Source organism: Nuphar pumila, chromosome 6, assembly GCF_984573655.1.
Source record: "Nuphar pumila chromosome 6, dmNupPumi1.hap1.1, whole genome shotgun sequence".
NCBI lineage: Eukaryota > Viridiplantae > Streptophyta > Magnoliopsida > Nymphaeales > Nymphaeaceae > Nuphar > Nuphar pumila.
Genome location: NC_143254.1, coordinates 83,058,250 through 83,075,318, shown reverse-complemented (window position 1 = coordinate 83,075,318; position 17,069 = coordinate 83,058,250). Strand labels below are relative to the sequence as shown.

General features: G+C 36.0%; 1 protein-coding gene across 1 annotated transcript; it reads right to left on the bottom strand.

Moving 5' to 3' along the window:
• Positions 1-741: 741 nt before the first annotated feature.
• LOC149834979 (aspartic proteinase 36-like) lies at positions 742-16,144 on the bottom strand. Its single transcript, XM_090010354.1, has 12 exons — positions 15,625-16,144; positions 15,273-15,393; positions 8,250-8,677; positions 7,987-8,143; positions 6,428-6,510; positions 6,048-6,144; positions 5,803-5,875; positions 3,726-3,935; positions 1,639-1,766; positions 1,452-1,553; positions 1,242-1,339; positions 742-967 (listed from the first exon to the last, which is right to left on the bottom strand). The coding sequence occupies exons 1-12, from the start codon at positions 15,888-15,890 to the stop codon at positions 793-795; spliced, it is 1,938 nt and encodes a 645-aa protein (XP_089866480.1). The 5' UTR covers positions 15,891-16,144; the 3' UTR covers positions 742-792.
• Between the last annotated feature and the right edge of the window lie 925 nt (positions 16,145-17,069).

The window sequence follows — 17,069 nt, the reverse complement described above, 5'->3', positions numbered from 1 at the left end:
CAACATTTTCTTGAGCTTTTCAACTAAGAACATATTATGATTAATAGTCAGAGGCAATGGACAGTCATGAGCAAACAATTCATCAATCATCTGTTAAATCTGTTAATGATCAAAGCCAGTACTTTTGGGCTGAACAGGCCGTTTGAATCCAGATAAAAGAGTAAAAGAATGTATTGTAACGAGTCCCTCTGTTGATTGCAATCTACCAGGAAAAAATGGCATTTTTAGATATTATGCATGCAAGCGTCAAGTTATACAACAAATACCTATGTTGGAACTCTATCAAACGATATCCCTCTTTTTTATATTGTAAAGGCTGTTTCCTCCCGATCCCCAAAAATCTCCAATTTTGTAATGCTAGGAGAAGAATGATTCTTCGTAACCAAGGGCGTAGCTAGGGGGGGCAGGACTGGGCTGTAGCCCAGTCCTGCCTCCCGAAACAGTTAATTTTTTTTGTTTTTGTTTTTTAAAAGCCCAGTCCTAGCCCAGCCCTGATTCCATATGAAATAGATTTTTATCCATTTTTGTAGCCCAGTCCAGTCCTAGCCCAGCCCTGACTGCAGCAAATAGTTTGATTTGTCCAAATGAAATAGATTTTTATTAATAATTGTAGCCATTTTTTATTTTATCTCAAAAAAAAAAATTCGGGGCGCTGCCCCCGAACCCCCGACTATCGCACAAATAAATTTTTTTTTGCTACACCCCTGTTTGCCCCCCCCCCCTCACATGAATCCTAGCTACGCCCCTGTTCGTAACAAAAGTATACCTCGTCTTCAAAGCTGAACTGAGACTTTACAAGGGTTGGAGCTCTTGCTCAGGAATCACAACGCCCACAGGCTTGTAAGTACCTAGTGCTTCCTGTGAACGTCGCCTCCAAACATACCATCCAATAAAAGCTGAAGAGACCATCATCACAGCTAGCATGGTTGCAGCAATGACAACCAACATATGCCGTTGCAGCCACGTCCTGCATTATAAAGAAAAGAAACAAGAAACAGAGAAAGGTTCTCGATGCATCGGCAAGAATAAATAGATGTCCTTGTCAGACAGCAAAATTGATAAAATGCTGCAATATCCCCTCAAGGTCAGAACTCAAGGAACTTTGTGATTTTGGTGCAAAATCATACTAGTTATAGTAGCAAAGGAAGCTCAACCAGCATAAGGCACAAGGACAAGATTCGAGTTTTGACATAATTAGTAGATAATCCTTATTATTTACTTGCACTAATAGAAGCACTTACCTTTCAGAAGGCTGCTCAACTTTCCAACTAAGCAATCCGTAGCTCCCAAATGTACTAGGAAGGTTCATATGATGTTCACTTAGTAGAGAATGTATGCTCTGAAAATAAAATGCAGCTGTCACATAGGATGTAACTGTACAAATAATAATCATGATATGTTGAACTGTCTATCATGCATGTACAGATATTTGTGCAGAGAATAAATATTACCTCTACAATGGCATTGGATATGTAACCAGTGGAACCATCTGGATATATTGTGCATGTAACAACAGAACCATTACCATCACTTATAAAATTTACTATGCGAACCTGAAGTCATTCATTAAGCAATCAGCAGAATGAATAGCATGTTAGGGAGTCTAAAAATCCATACAAAGAAATATTGAAAATCCACCTGATATAGGTTTACTTCTAATTCATGCCCAATGCTCTCTCTAAGTTCTGGAATGCGAGGGATGAGGTCAGAAACCTTTATGGCCAAATGAAGTACAAACTCTATGAATCCAACTCTTGAGATGATGCCTGATCAATACCAATCACCAATTTAACATTAGCATATGACAACATGCAGAACGCACATATGAAATACTATCCTGAGCATAACTGAGTCCTAGATATAGTAGAGAATTGAAAGCACATTTGTAAAAAGAGCATCTGTGGAAGAATTGTGGACCTGCCTACTTTCATTGATTACTCAATTTAACACACCTAAAAGATTATAAATTGAGAGAGAGAGAGAGATGCAATGCACAATAACCGAATCTTGGTATTTCCTGCAGAAACAAGCACCCAGAAGTGCAAAACATCACCAATACAGATTGAAGACATCTTCATAATAGTCAAATTGATAACTTGCATTGTCCAGAATATTCCTAGCAGTTATTTAGACACAAGAAATGATGACGTTGAAGGTTTAATAAAACCAAACAAGTCGCCCATCCATACTCCATTCACATTACATCTTTGTGGTTTCACTAAGTCAACCCTTATGTTACCCCAGACAAAAAAGAAAGGAATGCAGTGAACTTCAGGTGTAGAGATCAACAATGCAATGAAACGCGATAAAATGTATGCACAATACAAAAACAACTAAGTGCTACACAATAATAAGGGTGTGCACAAATACAAAGCCACTAAGGCAAAACACAAAAGGCCACTAAAGGCTAATACAAGAGCACAAGGACATTCACAAGCACAAGCCACTAATGGACAGCACACAAAAATATGGGAGAGAAACCATATACATAGACAAGAGAGAGAGAGAAAGAGAGAGAGAGAGAGAGGCTAGTCCAATGCATAGTTACCGGAAGCTTCTTGCTACATGAGGAAGCTGACTTCTGAAGCGGAAAACTCTTCGCTTTCCCAAAAGGAGGAGAAGCTTTGGGAAACCCACTTCCGAAATATGAGAAACTCAATTCTCTTCAGTAGGAAGCCCATTTCCTTATTGTTTCCTCCATCGATTCCCTTTTGCTTCTTTAATGTTTCCCTCTCACTTATCACTTTTCACTTGCTTTCCCTTCAAGTCATATGTTTTTAATATTAGAAAATTATAACTTTTTAATAACAATCTTGCATATTGGATTTATATTTATTTATATTTGTGTTTGCGTCGACTAGTGTTTACGTGTTTCATTTTCATTTTTCATGTGCTTGCATAATCGCTTCACAATTGTATCCCGCTTCCTGCTTCATACTAATTAACACTAGCATCCCCGCTTCCACTTCATGCATTGCTTATCGTATCCATTTTGTTTCCTGGTAACTATAGTCCAACAGCTAGTTGATCTAGCCGTTGGACTAGAACAACAACTAGTTAGGATGGTCCCAAAGGCTAGAAAGCCAAGGACGAAAATGCCCCTAGAGGGCATGACCTATTACACAAAATAAATAATAAAAAAACAAAAATTTACATGAGATTTAAAAATATATATGTATACTAACACATAAATATACAATGTATATGCATATTAATATATACAAAGAAAACAAACAATGGATAAATAAATAAATAAATACATCTAACACAAGAAGTATATAGGATGTCAGTTTGCCCACAGAACCAGCATGACCAGAACAGAAGTAGAAACCAACACAAACATAAATTAAATGAAATACCTTTATGAGTGTATCACTGCTCTAAACTGTACAATGTTCCCAAAATTTTGTTTTGGCTGAAGTACGTGGCAAGTGTCACTTCACTAGGAGTAAATATGAACTTGCATATGCAAGAATACAATATTATGTATCACTTTGCAGTACGTACTTTGCATACAGAAAAATCAGGAACCTTTAGAAATTTAACATATTGACAGCAGCATTTACAACAATTATAATAACCAGCTGACAGTAAAAAAATAAATAAGTGCATTTACTCAGAAATAAGTTCCAGGTTTTTCTTTGGAACTTATTTATTTAATCAGCTCTTGGGGTAGCTCCAAAACAAGGCAACAGAAAACATGAGCCATTTGTACACTAGAAGACCTGAATTAGAAGAAGTTGGCACTTCACTAGGAGGCATCATTAGTGGAGAGCCTGGCAAGGTTGAGTTCCTGCCAGAGGATGGAGGGTGTACACTTGGAGGTGCTCCATTCAGTTGAAGTCTGTCCCACAACTCTGAGCAGTTGGTCTTCCAGAACCCAATCTTTTCATTTGCACGATCATAAGTTACTAGTGTGTTGCGGACAATAATTCCTGCATGATATCACATTATCAATCATCAATATAATTTCAGATTTGCATGAGGGTTACTTACTGATGCCTTAATAAGGCGGGGATGTAAAGGCCTTAATTGTACAAAAATAAAAACTACTAGATTCAACAAATTATAAGTGTGGGCAACAGACCAAGCCACTGAGAGGCTTAAGTTTCGTTAATAAATGAGCTGAGCTAGGGCTCACTAAAAGCTTGTCAAGCTTATTACATTTTTGTTAAATTGCATAAGCTAAAAAGATTTTTATCACAACAAATGATATCGATGTACCGGGTATATACTTTCCTAAAAGTTAGTAGGTGTGCACTTGTTTGCCCCTGCCTTGGACCAATCAAACAGATGACTGGATGATCAAGAAAGCCTAATCAATATGATCTACATGGTTCGTTTAGTAAAAAACAAAATTTGGACTAATCTGTAAGAAGGATTTTAAAGGGCTGCAAAAATCAACAGCCCACAACTTACCAAACTTTTACAGCTTAAAAGATTATGATTTTACTTCAAAAAGCACAATTTGAGTGATCCCTAGGGAAAAAAATCATTCTGCATGCAACTTCAGGGTTAAACTGAATGAAAAACAGAGTTTTGAGTGAACACCTACCAGTCACTATATATATATATATATATATATATATATAGAGAGAGAGAGAGAGAGAGTATAGAAATGTGTAGTAGAATTTTTCAACAATAATAATTTTGGAATGGGATGGGATCCGTTGTAATGAAATGGGCAAAGTAATACAAGGGAGTGCCTCTTATGGGCATAGAACACAATAGCAAATGGCATAAGGACCACTTATGGGTGAACACAAGATTACAATCATATAAGCCACTTATGGGCCAAACACAAACATAAAAAATATAAGATCTTATTAAGAGAAATTTGAGAACAAGCCTAACATACAAGAGGGGTTACACCCCTTATTTATACACAAAAAGAAGCAAAAAAAGAGCCATTGGGAAGTGCTCCCAACAGCTAGAAATATATCTGTTGGGAGCACTTCCCAACAGCTCTATTTCAAGAGCATTATAAGGACTATAATGCCCTTGATAAAAAGAATAAATTACAAAATTAAGCCCCTAATCAACACAGCTAATTACATAAGAGAAAATGACTAAAATGCCCCTAATGGATTTTACTTATTATATCAAGAAATATACATATATACAAATTAATGTATATATATATATGCAAACAATAAGTATATATATATATATATATACTTTAACATCAGTAACATCTTGAAGGTTAATATGCCCTCTACAATTATCTGGTGGTTGGAAAATAGCAGTAGGATGACTTTTTGCACATGGTACTGAAAGGTGCTAGATTATATCACTTGGATGATAAATGTACAGAAACATTTCAGTTATAAACAAATACATTTTTTTAGACGAAAGGAAAATTATAAATAAATATATGTGTATGTATGTTTATGTTTGTGCAAGCTTAGCTAAGTCAAGCTTGCACAAATTCAATGAAGCTAAGCTTCAAAATAGATGTTCAAGCTTGGCAAGAGCTCAATCCCTTATATATTTATTTATTTATTTATATATCAACAGCTCTGGCTCCAGAGCCACAAGCAAATGGAACAATGGAAAGAATGACAGAGTAATGCATGTATAACAAATTCTAATGCTAGACCAGATAATTTCATCAAAGGAGAAGGCCTAATTTTGTAGGAGAAAATTCAAAGACTAGAATTAAGAAGTCGCCGACTGAACAATGGAAAGCAAAAGACAGCAATGCATGTAGAATAGCCAGACCTTAAGTCTAGCCATCTAATATTATGTGTGCAAATTAGTTGTTAATGCTGTAAAAAAAATGATGTATGTAGATAGCAGTACCTCCCAAAAGAGTCGTAGGATCTTTCCCGTTTTGAAAAACTCCCAGGCAATATGCGCCAAGTACCTTTGAATGCTTTTGTTCAGTACAAAAGACACAAAGAAAAGAGGATGAATCAGATAATAAGGTTCCATATTGTAACCTGGCACTACTACGGACATAAAAGAGCAGAATATATCAAAGAAACCAATGATAAACCATATGGTAACAAAGGATGTGAGTATATTATGATAAAAAGAACAATCACCCTGAACAAGTAGTTTTCAGGAGATAAAGATAACTTCTGCCCATTGCTGAATACCATATTGACCAAGGGAAACGCCTCAGAAAGTTCAGAGATGTCACTGACAGCATTACATGAATCCATTAGTCAAGATTCAACTTCAAAATATAATAATAACATAAGACAACACCTAGAACCCCATAGAGAAGTATCCTTGAAACATTGATTCATCTCCATTAGCAACTGAAAAGCAGAAAATGATCCAGACTGCAAATTAAAGCAAGACCCAGTTGGAATTGTGTTGCAGTGTTGCACACAAAAACTTGTTCATATCCAACTTGGATCCACCATACTCTAAAATCCTTTAAAAGAACGACATTTGAATAAGATGCAAGATCTGTCACCTTCCAGCTCCAGCAAAACAAATATCATGATATGAAGGGTCTGGACCAGCAATCCGTTTGAGAGAGTGAAGGCTCTTAATCATCTAAGCATTGAGAAGAAAATAATTAGGGCAAGCATTTGATTACAAATTATTAGTATTTAAATTCAATAACTACTGAAAAGAGAGAATTTAGTAGAAGAAACATTCTCAGAGATATTACTCAAAAAGATGAAGCATTAGTCACACCTCAAGATAAGGGAGTCTTCACAACCATTTCAAAGATAAAAAAGCAAGCTCTTAAATAAGATTAAGACATTTAATCATAAACCTTGTAAACAGCTAAAAATTACACCAACGGGGGCTCCGATTGTTTGGTAGGAGCTGTTAGCGCATGTCACCTTGTGTTGGGACGTTGCAAGTTCAAAACAGGTCAAATGCTTGCAGGTAGTACAGCTTCGTGCTGGATCTGCTGGTTTGTTTCCCCTTTAACTAATTGAATTAAAGCATGGCATAACGCTTGTAGCTCAAGCTTGCACACACTTGGATAAGCTCCTGTCAGTAAGCCATCTCAAGTTATGGCACACCTAGGCTTTTTATTTAGTTATTCACGGAAAGTACAATGCTGGTGTGTTGGCAGTACCAATCTTTTTGCATAGAGGCCATGGGTTCAATTCCCATGACTCCTCTCTACCTTTTAAAAGAACAAGTTCGGGCTTGAGTTCAGCTCAGGTTATTTACACGGTTACACCCTTCAGGAAAAAAGCCCATGAAATTATCAAGTGACATGATGTGAAAAATTTCTTACATCCGGTGCTTATACAAAAATTCCCAAATAGTAGGGTTGCTAGTTCTAGCACAACCAGTATCAGGTCCTGATCATCAGCAAGGGTTTTATCACATTATCAGAAAGAACAAAAAAACATATAATATAAAACAAGGAAAAAACACCACTTGCTTTAGTTCCTGTCATTGTAACTGCAATTTTGCAAGATTTCTGTTTTAGAAAGGAAAATATTTATCAACTGCAAAAAAGTTGTTGGAAGTTGGAACTATCGTGATGTCATCCAGCTTTGGAGTTTTTATATGCATATGCAGTACGCACATAATTACCTTATCATGTGCATGCCTATGAACACCTTTCTTATGTCCTACAAACTCCACTTGTATATTAGAGTGCAAAGAAAATGCATCACTATCTAGGTAACTTCAACCTGCATAAGGTTGTACTTCTTCAAATGTTTTAGCCAAAAATTGGAACGACACATACACACAGCTTTCCCCTGATACACCCTTTTTCAACACTCTTTGTGCAGATGACAAAACAAAGAATGTGTGACATCAACTTGCAGCCCTAATGTACATTTTTATCATTCTTGCAGCCCTAATGTATATTTTACCATATTGGATTCCAAGATTCAAGATTTTCCAGAGATTTACAGAAAATAATATAACATCCAGAAAAATTGCCATGTTGAGATACAGCGGAGACATATACATGGGATAATGCTGTATATACATATAATTATATAAGCACACTATTTATTTATTTATTTATTGAGAGAGATAAAGAGAACTTACAGCATCTCTAAATGCAATAAATGCTGTCTCAGGTAGGTAAGCATATGTAGTACCACTATCCAGCACAGTCCCATGCTTGCCATTGAATATACTGGGATTCAACTGCAATTTGATTCCAGCTACATGTATTTCCCTCAGCTCAATATTGTAATAGGGACTGTTTCCACCCCAAAACTAGAGTAAATGTGCCATATTACTACTAAATGCATTTGCCAGGAAATCGGAAATTATGAGAAATTATGAAATTTAAGCAAAAAGTCTACCTGCGACCAGGATCTGATGGAGAAAACACCATTCCAGCAGGTGGAAGAATTCCACCTAGCAGCATTGCACCCCCACCAACCTCCATTCCTCCATAACATAAAGAAAATGAATCACTAATTACACCCTTTTCAACAAGTTGATCCATGATACTAAGTTGGCCTCGTCCCAGCCCCATAATGCCATCAGCATGCTGACTGAACAGATCACCAGTTTCTGAATTCTCACAGCCAAAAACAACACGCTGTGGTGCAAGAGAACTTTGATTGCCAAAGGACACAACATCTTGACCTAGCACCCCACTACTGGAGCTCATTTCTGCATATTGTCTTTCATAAATGCATTGCACATTATCTTTATCACAAGTACAATCAATGTTACACTTTACTGGCTCGTAGGTGCTGGACTGGTCAGGTTGAAACCTAGGATCCTAGCCACCAAAAAAATCAACAGCATTTAATAGTTGATGGAAAATGATGACAAAAAAAGCTGTATGAGCAAAGAACAAATGGAATAAGATGTGGAGAACAAATCAATACAAAGAGAAACGGCAGAGGGACATTATAAAAACAGATAAAGAATAGAAGGAGCTTAAAAAGAGGCATCAGAATAGCTTGATTTCTTAATCTTCTCAATGGTGAAAGTGTCAGGAGGCAAGCAACATCAGACATGTTATGCCAAGACCTGTTCCAAAATGTCCACTTTCTGTTTGTTCAGCCCTTTCTCTATGTGTATTATTTGTGTGTATCTGATTGTAATATCTCGTAAAATTGTGAATTACTTATTTATTTAATAAGTGTTATTTTTACTTAAATAATTATATTTTTTGCTGTTTTGGGTTAAAATAGTATATAATATATAATATAGGGGCTGACACAAGCTTTGGACCTTAATTGGATCGTGGATCTTGTGGACATGACCCATGGTCCAAGGTCTCTAATTAATTGTATTTTTATTTAGTTTAGGAAGCTAATTAGGTTATAGGTGTTAGTTTTGTTAAAAAGAAAATACTTTTAGGTTAGCTTGATACTTAAAGATAAAGGAACTTTATCTTTAATATCATAACTTGCCATAGAGGGACGTCACCTAGAGGGATGTCTCCTCTCTAAGTTAGGAAAAAAGGGGGATTCCCTTTTATATATACGGGTGTGACCCTCTCTCTCTCAAAGCACGGCTTTGAGAGAGAGGGCAGCAACGTGGAAGGGTAACGAGAGAGGGAGAAAGAGAGGGCTGCGAGAGAGAGGGAAAGAGAGTGGGCAATGAGAGAGGAAGAGAGGGTAACGAGAGGGAGAGGAAGGCTTACCTGCGTGTCTTCTTCACCTTCATCTTCTTCTTCGCGGTTTAAACCACAGCAGATAAAAAGGTATGGGTTCCCTCTCTTTATTCAATATTCAGGGAAAAACATGAATCAAATCAAATCAAATCTAGAGTTTAAGAGAGGAAAATAAAACCTGTTTTGAGCAACAGACAATATATAGGAATTTCCTGTTCTAGTGTGATGCTCAGTTTCAACGTTATTTGCTACAGAATCCTGGATTTTATTTGGGTGTTAATTCTGTTATAGCATCCTGTGCTGTTGGGTCATGCTAATCATCGATTTTTTTTAGACGATTTACATGTGGTGTTGGTTCCATGTGAATCGATGTTCTTGGACAGGTTTTTGAGAATCATATATATAAACCCCTTCAGGATTTTATATACAAATTTTGATTCATACACCGATTCTTTGTTGATTCATGTACCCATTTCGTTGATTAGATTTTGAAGGGTCTTAAACCAGAATCTCTATTAGAAATAAATAGAAATGAAGTCTGCAGTTCTTCTTAGAATAAATATATCAGGCTTCACCTTAATCTGCGTTTTCCTGATTTGAGTTAAATCTGCTTCAAATGCCCTATTTATTTGAGATCCAGTTTAATTAAGTTTGTGTTTCTCATAGTGATCATGCATATATTTCACATTTTATTAATCAGTATTTATGCATGATCCATGTCAAAATTGCCTTAAAAAACCCATTTTTATCATTAGTTTTGAGAAACTGCATTGATTGAATTTTATCAGAAAATCGTATTCTTCAAAGTTTTTCCTGCATATATTTTAGTGTTTCTATTATAGTTAGAATTTCTTAATTGTAGTTTAGTTTGCTTAAGTTTTTATTAGCTAATTTGTAATTTTTAATTAGTTTAGGAAGATTGCTTTTTAAACAATAAAACATGTTTTACTAAAGTGGGTCTTTTGGAAATTATTGAAAAATGTTGGACTTATTTTGAAAAATTTGTTTTACCCTAATATAATATTATAAATAGTATACTACAGCAGAAAAAAGGGGCGTCTTCCAATTTTGAAACTCACGCCTCCCCTCTATCTCTTCTCTAATTCGTCTCTCCCGTCTTCCCACTCTCTTTCTTCTCCAACCAGCTTCTCTCCTTCCTTTTCTTTTATTGTCTCTTCATTCCTCTCTCCTCACCTTCCTCCTCGCTGGTTCCTCTTCCTTTCATCCTCAGATTTGGTGGCAGGCGTGTGATCATAACAGAAGACCGCTCTCTTCTTCAAACCGTCCATCGGATACAAGCTGCATAGGTTGTTTCTTCTTCTTTTTTTTTTAGTAATTTAGAGTGCATCCCATAGTATACAGTGTTCGTTATTCAACAGATTTTTGTTGCATATTCATCTAGGTAGTCCACGTCTTGCATCTAAAACCAAAAAAAAAAAAATCAATAAGTCTAGTCATGTGCAGATGCGTTTTTGGTTGAAATAACTCAGAATTTTTTTTAGTGCCTTAAACATCCTTTTTGTCTTCAGTCTGTTATTAGGTTCAGTTTTTCATTTCCATTAGGGTCAGCATCTTTCCTTTTTAGGTCTTTAACGTTTGTTGTATTCCTGCACAGGTAAATCAATTAATGTTAACATAGGTTAGTTGATTAAAGTTTTACACAGCATAGTTTAGCAGGCTTTGTTAATGTTTGCTTTCTTTTGGGTTGACGTTAAGATAGTTTATTTGTTTTCTTCATCCAGAATAATTGTTTTGTTTTGTTAGCATTTTCCTACATTAGTTTAGTAGTATAATAAGTTATTTTTGTTAGCTTGTTTCAACTATTCATTAGTCATGAGTGATGTCCCCAACCGTTGATTGTTTCCACCATATATGCTCCCTGATTACTTTTTTTGTTGTTGCATGTCACAGTTATTTTATTTCAGCAGTTTATTTCATTCATTATTTTTTTTTTAAGCATTAGTTTACTAGTAGTTCATCCATAGCTGGATTCATTGGACATTCTATTGTGTGTCATTAGTTCATCTTATTAGCCATGTATCACATGAGTTGTTTTAATTTACATAGTTTAATTTAGTAGTTGCTACATTAGTTCATTTGATTGATTTCTTTAGTACATAGAGATTTCATTAGTTTATTTGAATTGTTTCATTAGACGCTAATTTCATTAACTGTGATTCGTGATTAATTAATTCTTTTTAGTTTTTTTCTATTAGCTAATTATATTAGTCAATTCAAATCTTGTTTTTGCTGAATTCTTTTTAGCATTAGTTTATAAATTTGTGTTAGTTGCCTGCGTACTGCTTGTTTTGTGTTGTTGTGTTTTGCAGGAAAGCGTTGGAACGTACGGTGAGCTCTTTCTGTGCCCTCAAGGTACCCTCTGAGGTTCCCTCAAGCCCTCAGAAAAGCAAAAGTTCAAGAAAACATACATTACCTCAAGAAGGGACAAAAGGACTTGAAGCACTGAAGCATTTTCTTTTCTTTCTAGATTAGGGTTTTATTTTATTTTGTTAATTGGGTTTGTAATAAAACCATTTATTTATTTTGTTTAAGCCCTCTGCGTAGGGTCATACTTCCTTATTTAGGTAATTATTGAATTAATTCTTTTTATTTTGGCAATAAAGAGTAGTTTAGCTTGTGTGTTTGAATACAAGTATCTCTCATTCCCTGAGTTCGACCCAGACTCCACCACTCGTGCGAGCCGGTTTTTATATTTTTGGTGTCTGGGTTTCACTGGATTTTCATTAAAAAAAATATTGTTTTAAAAAGGGTTTTCATAAAACTCACACCACATAGTTTGATCTTAAAGCCTGAAAAATGTATGTTTTCTTGTGTTTATTTTGGGTGTTAAAAACATTAAAAGGGAACTGGTGTGGCTGGGTTTCACGGTGGGATATCGATTTAAGAAAATTGTTTGGGATAGGGGATCAAAAATGGGTTTTGGGTTCATGCAAGGAAAAAAAATGATATATTTATATACTGTTTAAACGTATGTTGTTGTTCTTTTACTGCGCATATAGGTTGTCCATGCAACTTGGAGACACCGTGTGTTGGACTTTCACGCATAGTAACCCGCTGTCGACATTACTCTTTTTACCTATGGTCGTTAATGCCATATTGAATTAACACATAACAGTGGTTGTTAGCATTGTTCTTATAAATTTTGCACACCCTGAGTGTCTAATGAGTATTTTCAGTTGACTAGTAAGTTAGTAAGTTTGAGTTGTCAGGTTGCTAAACTGAACTATAAAAAAAAATCTGTTTTAAGATTTGACATACCTACATACGTAACTGAGTCAATAAATCTAATTAGCATTGTGAATCTGAACCTATTAGTGTGCATTGGAATCTGGAATTTTTGAAGAAATAAAACCCATATGTTTTTGTGCCAACAAATCTAAATCTGTTTCTGCTCGAATTTAATAAACTAAAGTTGCAATTGATGTGTTAAAAATATGATTTTTGGACTGAATACAAAATCCAAGCTTTTATGAAATGATTTAGGTCTGAATTTAATTTTGGTCTGTTATACAATTTGGTTATCAGTCTTGTTATTAATCGGATTGTCGGCTGGGTCATAAATTGGATCTTTATTACAATGTACAATCAATTTTTTAGCCATGAATATGCATCAGTATTATTGTTTCAGATGAATTTGATATGAATTCACATCAATATTCTCTTATTCTTGTGAGTTGGTGTTCACTTAAATTCGTGATTTCATTTTAAGTGTATTAAATTGTATAGTGGTTATGATTGAAACATTAGTGGGCCTTTGGAGGCCAGATGCTTGTGTGTTGTTCTTGAAATAAGAAGTTTTGAATGCATTGCTATATTGTTTTATAATGCTTATGAGTTAATTTAGAAGTAGCATAAGTGTTACACTCTTAGAATTAACGAGGTAAAGGCCTCATCAGTTAGTGCATGTTGCTTTGCATATTGTTCTTCGGTGAAAAACTTTAATTAATTAAAAATGGTATAAGAGACCAAACAGTGTAATAAATTATTCTTTCTTGGTTGCCCTCTGAAATGGTGGGATCCTTAGATGGTAGTCATGGGAGACCATGAGAATACTTAACGTCATGTGCATTGTTTTCTCCAAGAACTCGATGAGTGGTTCGTGTTCCTAACCATAGTTGTAGGAAACTTCCACTAGTTTGCCTGGGATGATGTTGGTTATTGGTATACCAAGAAAAGTGGCATCGATGAGTGATGATATCCTTGTCGTCTTGACATTAGGTGATGATTCCTAATATTCCAATTTGGGGTGATGATTCTCAATGTCGGTCGAGGGGTTTGTATGAGACCCAATTAATAAAATATAATTGTGTGATAAGATACCACTGGAGACTGCCTTGAACTTCAGGATTTTGGCATACTTTTAGTATTCGCGGATTTTATGTAAAATGGAACTTAAATATGTTGCATTAAATAGGAACATGCATTCAAAAGCAATACATGATAATTAAATTAAAAAGTTATTCATGAAAGTTGCATTAACTCATGCATCCCTAAATGTTTACGTAGCATGTGGTTTTTGGATGCCTTAAATTAAACTGGTTTATTTTGCAAGTCAGTTTTAAGTATGTAGTGTATGCTAAAGCCCTCTTAAACCTATGTTTGATTTGATGTATGCTCTTTTCCTTACTATTAGATTTTGAGAGGGTCTCATACGAGAACTTCGGTTCTTACCCTATTTTTTAAAAACTTTTTTCAGGTACTGAAGTTCAGTGATAGCAGGACCAGCTTGTTGGAGATTCTGACCGTTATAGGAGTTTATTATTTTTGGATTGGATTACTCAGTTAAATTACATTCAATTTAAATTTATGGTTTGAATAAATTTATGTTTGAAATGTATGTTGGTTTGTGGATATGAAATCAGTAACGTGTCTCGCATCCCTGAAATATCTTTCCACAATATTTTAAAATAATTTATTCATTTAAAAAAATCTTCATTTTTCTAAGGGTCAGTTTGGGGTCGTTACAATGATGCCACAGATCCAATAAGTTATGCACAAGCATATAAACAGATCCATTAATTCAAGAAAAGATGCATGTTATCCATCTGAAAATCCCAACTTTAAACTGAAAATGCAATGAACCTATTTTGCTAAACCCATACAACCTCCATCAACAAGAAATTCTTGTAAAACCTGATTTGACTCAATAGAGTACAACCATGAGTCAGGTAGACCAGTCTCGAACAAGCCTTGTGAAATCCAAAAAAATTGTAAGGTCCTAATAGTCAAACAATGTTTGAAAAACTGAACTATAGAGAGAGATACTTGAATGGTCGATTTGGTTCCAACCACTGGTCCAAGCCACTAGATGGACTGTTTACAGGCAGCAGGTTGTATTGTCTTGAACAAGCCTTATTTTCTAAAATCAATCTCTCTCAGTTGACCTGCTTCTTTAAATCAATCTTAATAAGGAATTCAAACATTGATTGTGGGTTCCCTAATCTCACTAAAGCAGGACTATGAGTATACTGGAACAGCTCAATATGATGCCATATAACCAAAAAAGATAAATCCATTTCAGCCAGAAACAATCACACTTAGAATTCAAGTTCTAATATATACTTGGCCTGATGATTTCCACGTTGTTTGCAAGCAAAGCAAGGGACATAAGCAACAGTACTGCCCCGACAAAAAGCACGGATATAACACAAAAGAAAAGGAAGATTGCAACCAGAATTTCCATTTCAATTCAAACATATCACTTAAAATTCAAATTTCAATCCAAACTTGCCTGATGAACTCCACATTGTTCACAAGTAGAGCAAGGAACATAAGTAACTGTACTGCCTGAGTCGACTATAAGCGCGAATTCTTGCGGAGGCGTTCCAATCCACAGCCTAGTCGTGTAATACCTGAACGAAATAAAACCCAACACCGATTATTCGCCCCCATTCCAATGCGCAAATCCAACTACAATAAACCCCAACAATCGAAACAGCAATTCTTTTCCGAGAAATTCCAGAAACACCACCTAAATTCTGATCTAGAATCATTTCAATCCCAGAACCCATTTCAAGATACAGGTTTTACTCTCCGATGTCCATCACCCAAAAACAAAATCCAAGAACAACGCGAAGAATTACCCATTAGCGAGAAGATCGTCGTATAATTTCATGTGGGCATTCGGCGTCCGATGCGGGTCCGATCTCTGCGCCTTCCGACGGTGCCGCGGAGAATTCGCCGGTGACAAAACCAGCGGCAATACCATCGGAGACTCTCGTCCGCCAGCGACCCTCGGGTTCCGATTCAGGCCGCCGCCACCAACACCATATATTTCACGGCAGAAGCAGAGATCGCCAAGAAACAACCCCAAGCAAACAAGAAGGTAGAGACGCGAAATCGACGCCATGGACGGAGGGATCCACAACAGGAAACCAAAGGACGAACGGCTCCCTGACTCGACCGAGATTCAGACGAAGAGGAAGACGGAATTGGGAGACATTGTGAAGAAGAAGATGGAGCTTTCGGGAAATTGGGGAAGGGGAGAGGGTGTGTGGGGAGAAGATGCCACCAGAGTCGATGGCATTTCGGATATTTGGAGAGGGAGGGAGGGCCGTGGCCGTTGGTTTATAGGCTTCTCTGCGTCTCCGTGTGGGGAGAGCGCTGACCTGTTTCACAGATGTTCTGGGTCAGTGTTTCGTGCGATTTACTTTTCCCTTGCTTCCCCAGGGACGATCCCACGCTTGGGGTGTTTTTTCCGAGTCATATGCGATCAAACGATCCAAAATAGCCGGTGCTCTATTGAAAAATATGTTTTGGTTTGCTGGGCCATGATTCCAAATCAAATTTGGTTTGGTGGATCACATGAGGCTCCTTGTAGTTCTGATTCTCAATTTAAATTTAAATGAGAAAGCAAATGCGAGTCCAAATCTTATGAGACAACCAAACATGCCTAAATGTTAGGCAGCAGGCTCCACATGAGATTCATTTGGTGAATGTCATTCGTGGATTTAAGAAAGTTGAAGCTGGGTTTACTTTCTCATAGGTGAAAAGGATCTCAAGGGATGCTTATTTATTGACTCAAGCTAGAAAACTACATATATATCATACTTGAAATTGTTGTAACCATTGACTTTTTATCGATGAATATTCATAAGGAGTTACCGTTCTTGCACACATGTATGCAAGTTTGTCTAAGTGTAAGTCTGGTAGAAAAAATATTGCAGGCATGTTGTTTTTTCTAGAAGTATTCAATCTTTCATGTTTCTTATTTGATATTTTTTTGCATTCCTTATTTATAAATTTTTGTGGTACCAATATTTGTATTGATCCTTAAAGGTTTTGATATTAGATCACATATTTATTGAAAGACCATTGAGACGTAACTCTTTTCTTGAATTTTTGCATGTTGTAATGTGAAAACTGACATGTGACAAAGATGTTAGAAATTATCCAAGAGGGTTGGGTCTTAATATTAATAGGGCGTCTTTCATAATACAATTACAAAGTATCACCGATGCACATTTAAGTTTTCTTCAAATAATATGTTGGAGGTGTTCATTCTTTTGTTGAAGATATTCATGATGTT

Excerpts from the sequence above, each read along its gene's own strand:
- LOC149834979 (XM_090010354.1), bottom strand. The coding sequence starts at position 15,890 with ATGGCGTCGATTTCGCGTCTCTACCTTCTTGTTTGCTTGGGGTTGTTT. Across the intron at positions 8,678-15,272 it reads AACAATGTGGAGTTCATCAG|GATCCTAGGTTTCAACCTGA; the intron begins GCAAGTTTGGAT and ends TTTGGTGGCTAG. Across the intron at positions 6,145-6,427 it reads TGTTTTGCTGGAGCTGGAAG|TGACATCTCTGAACTTTCTG; the intron begins GTGACAGATCTT and ends TAATGCTGTCAG.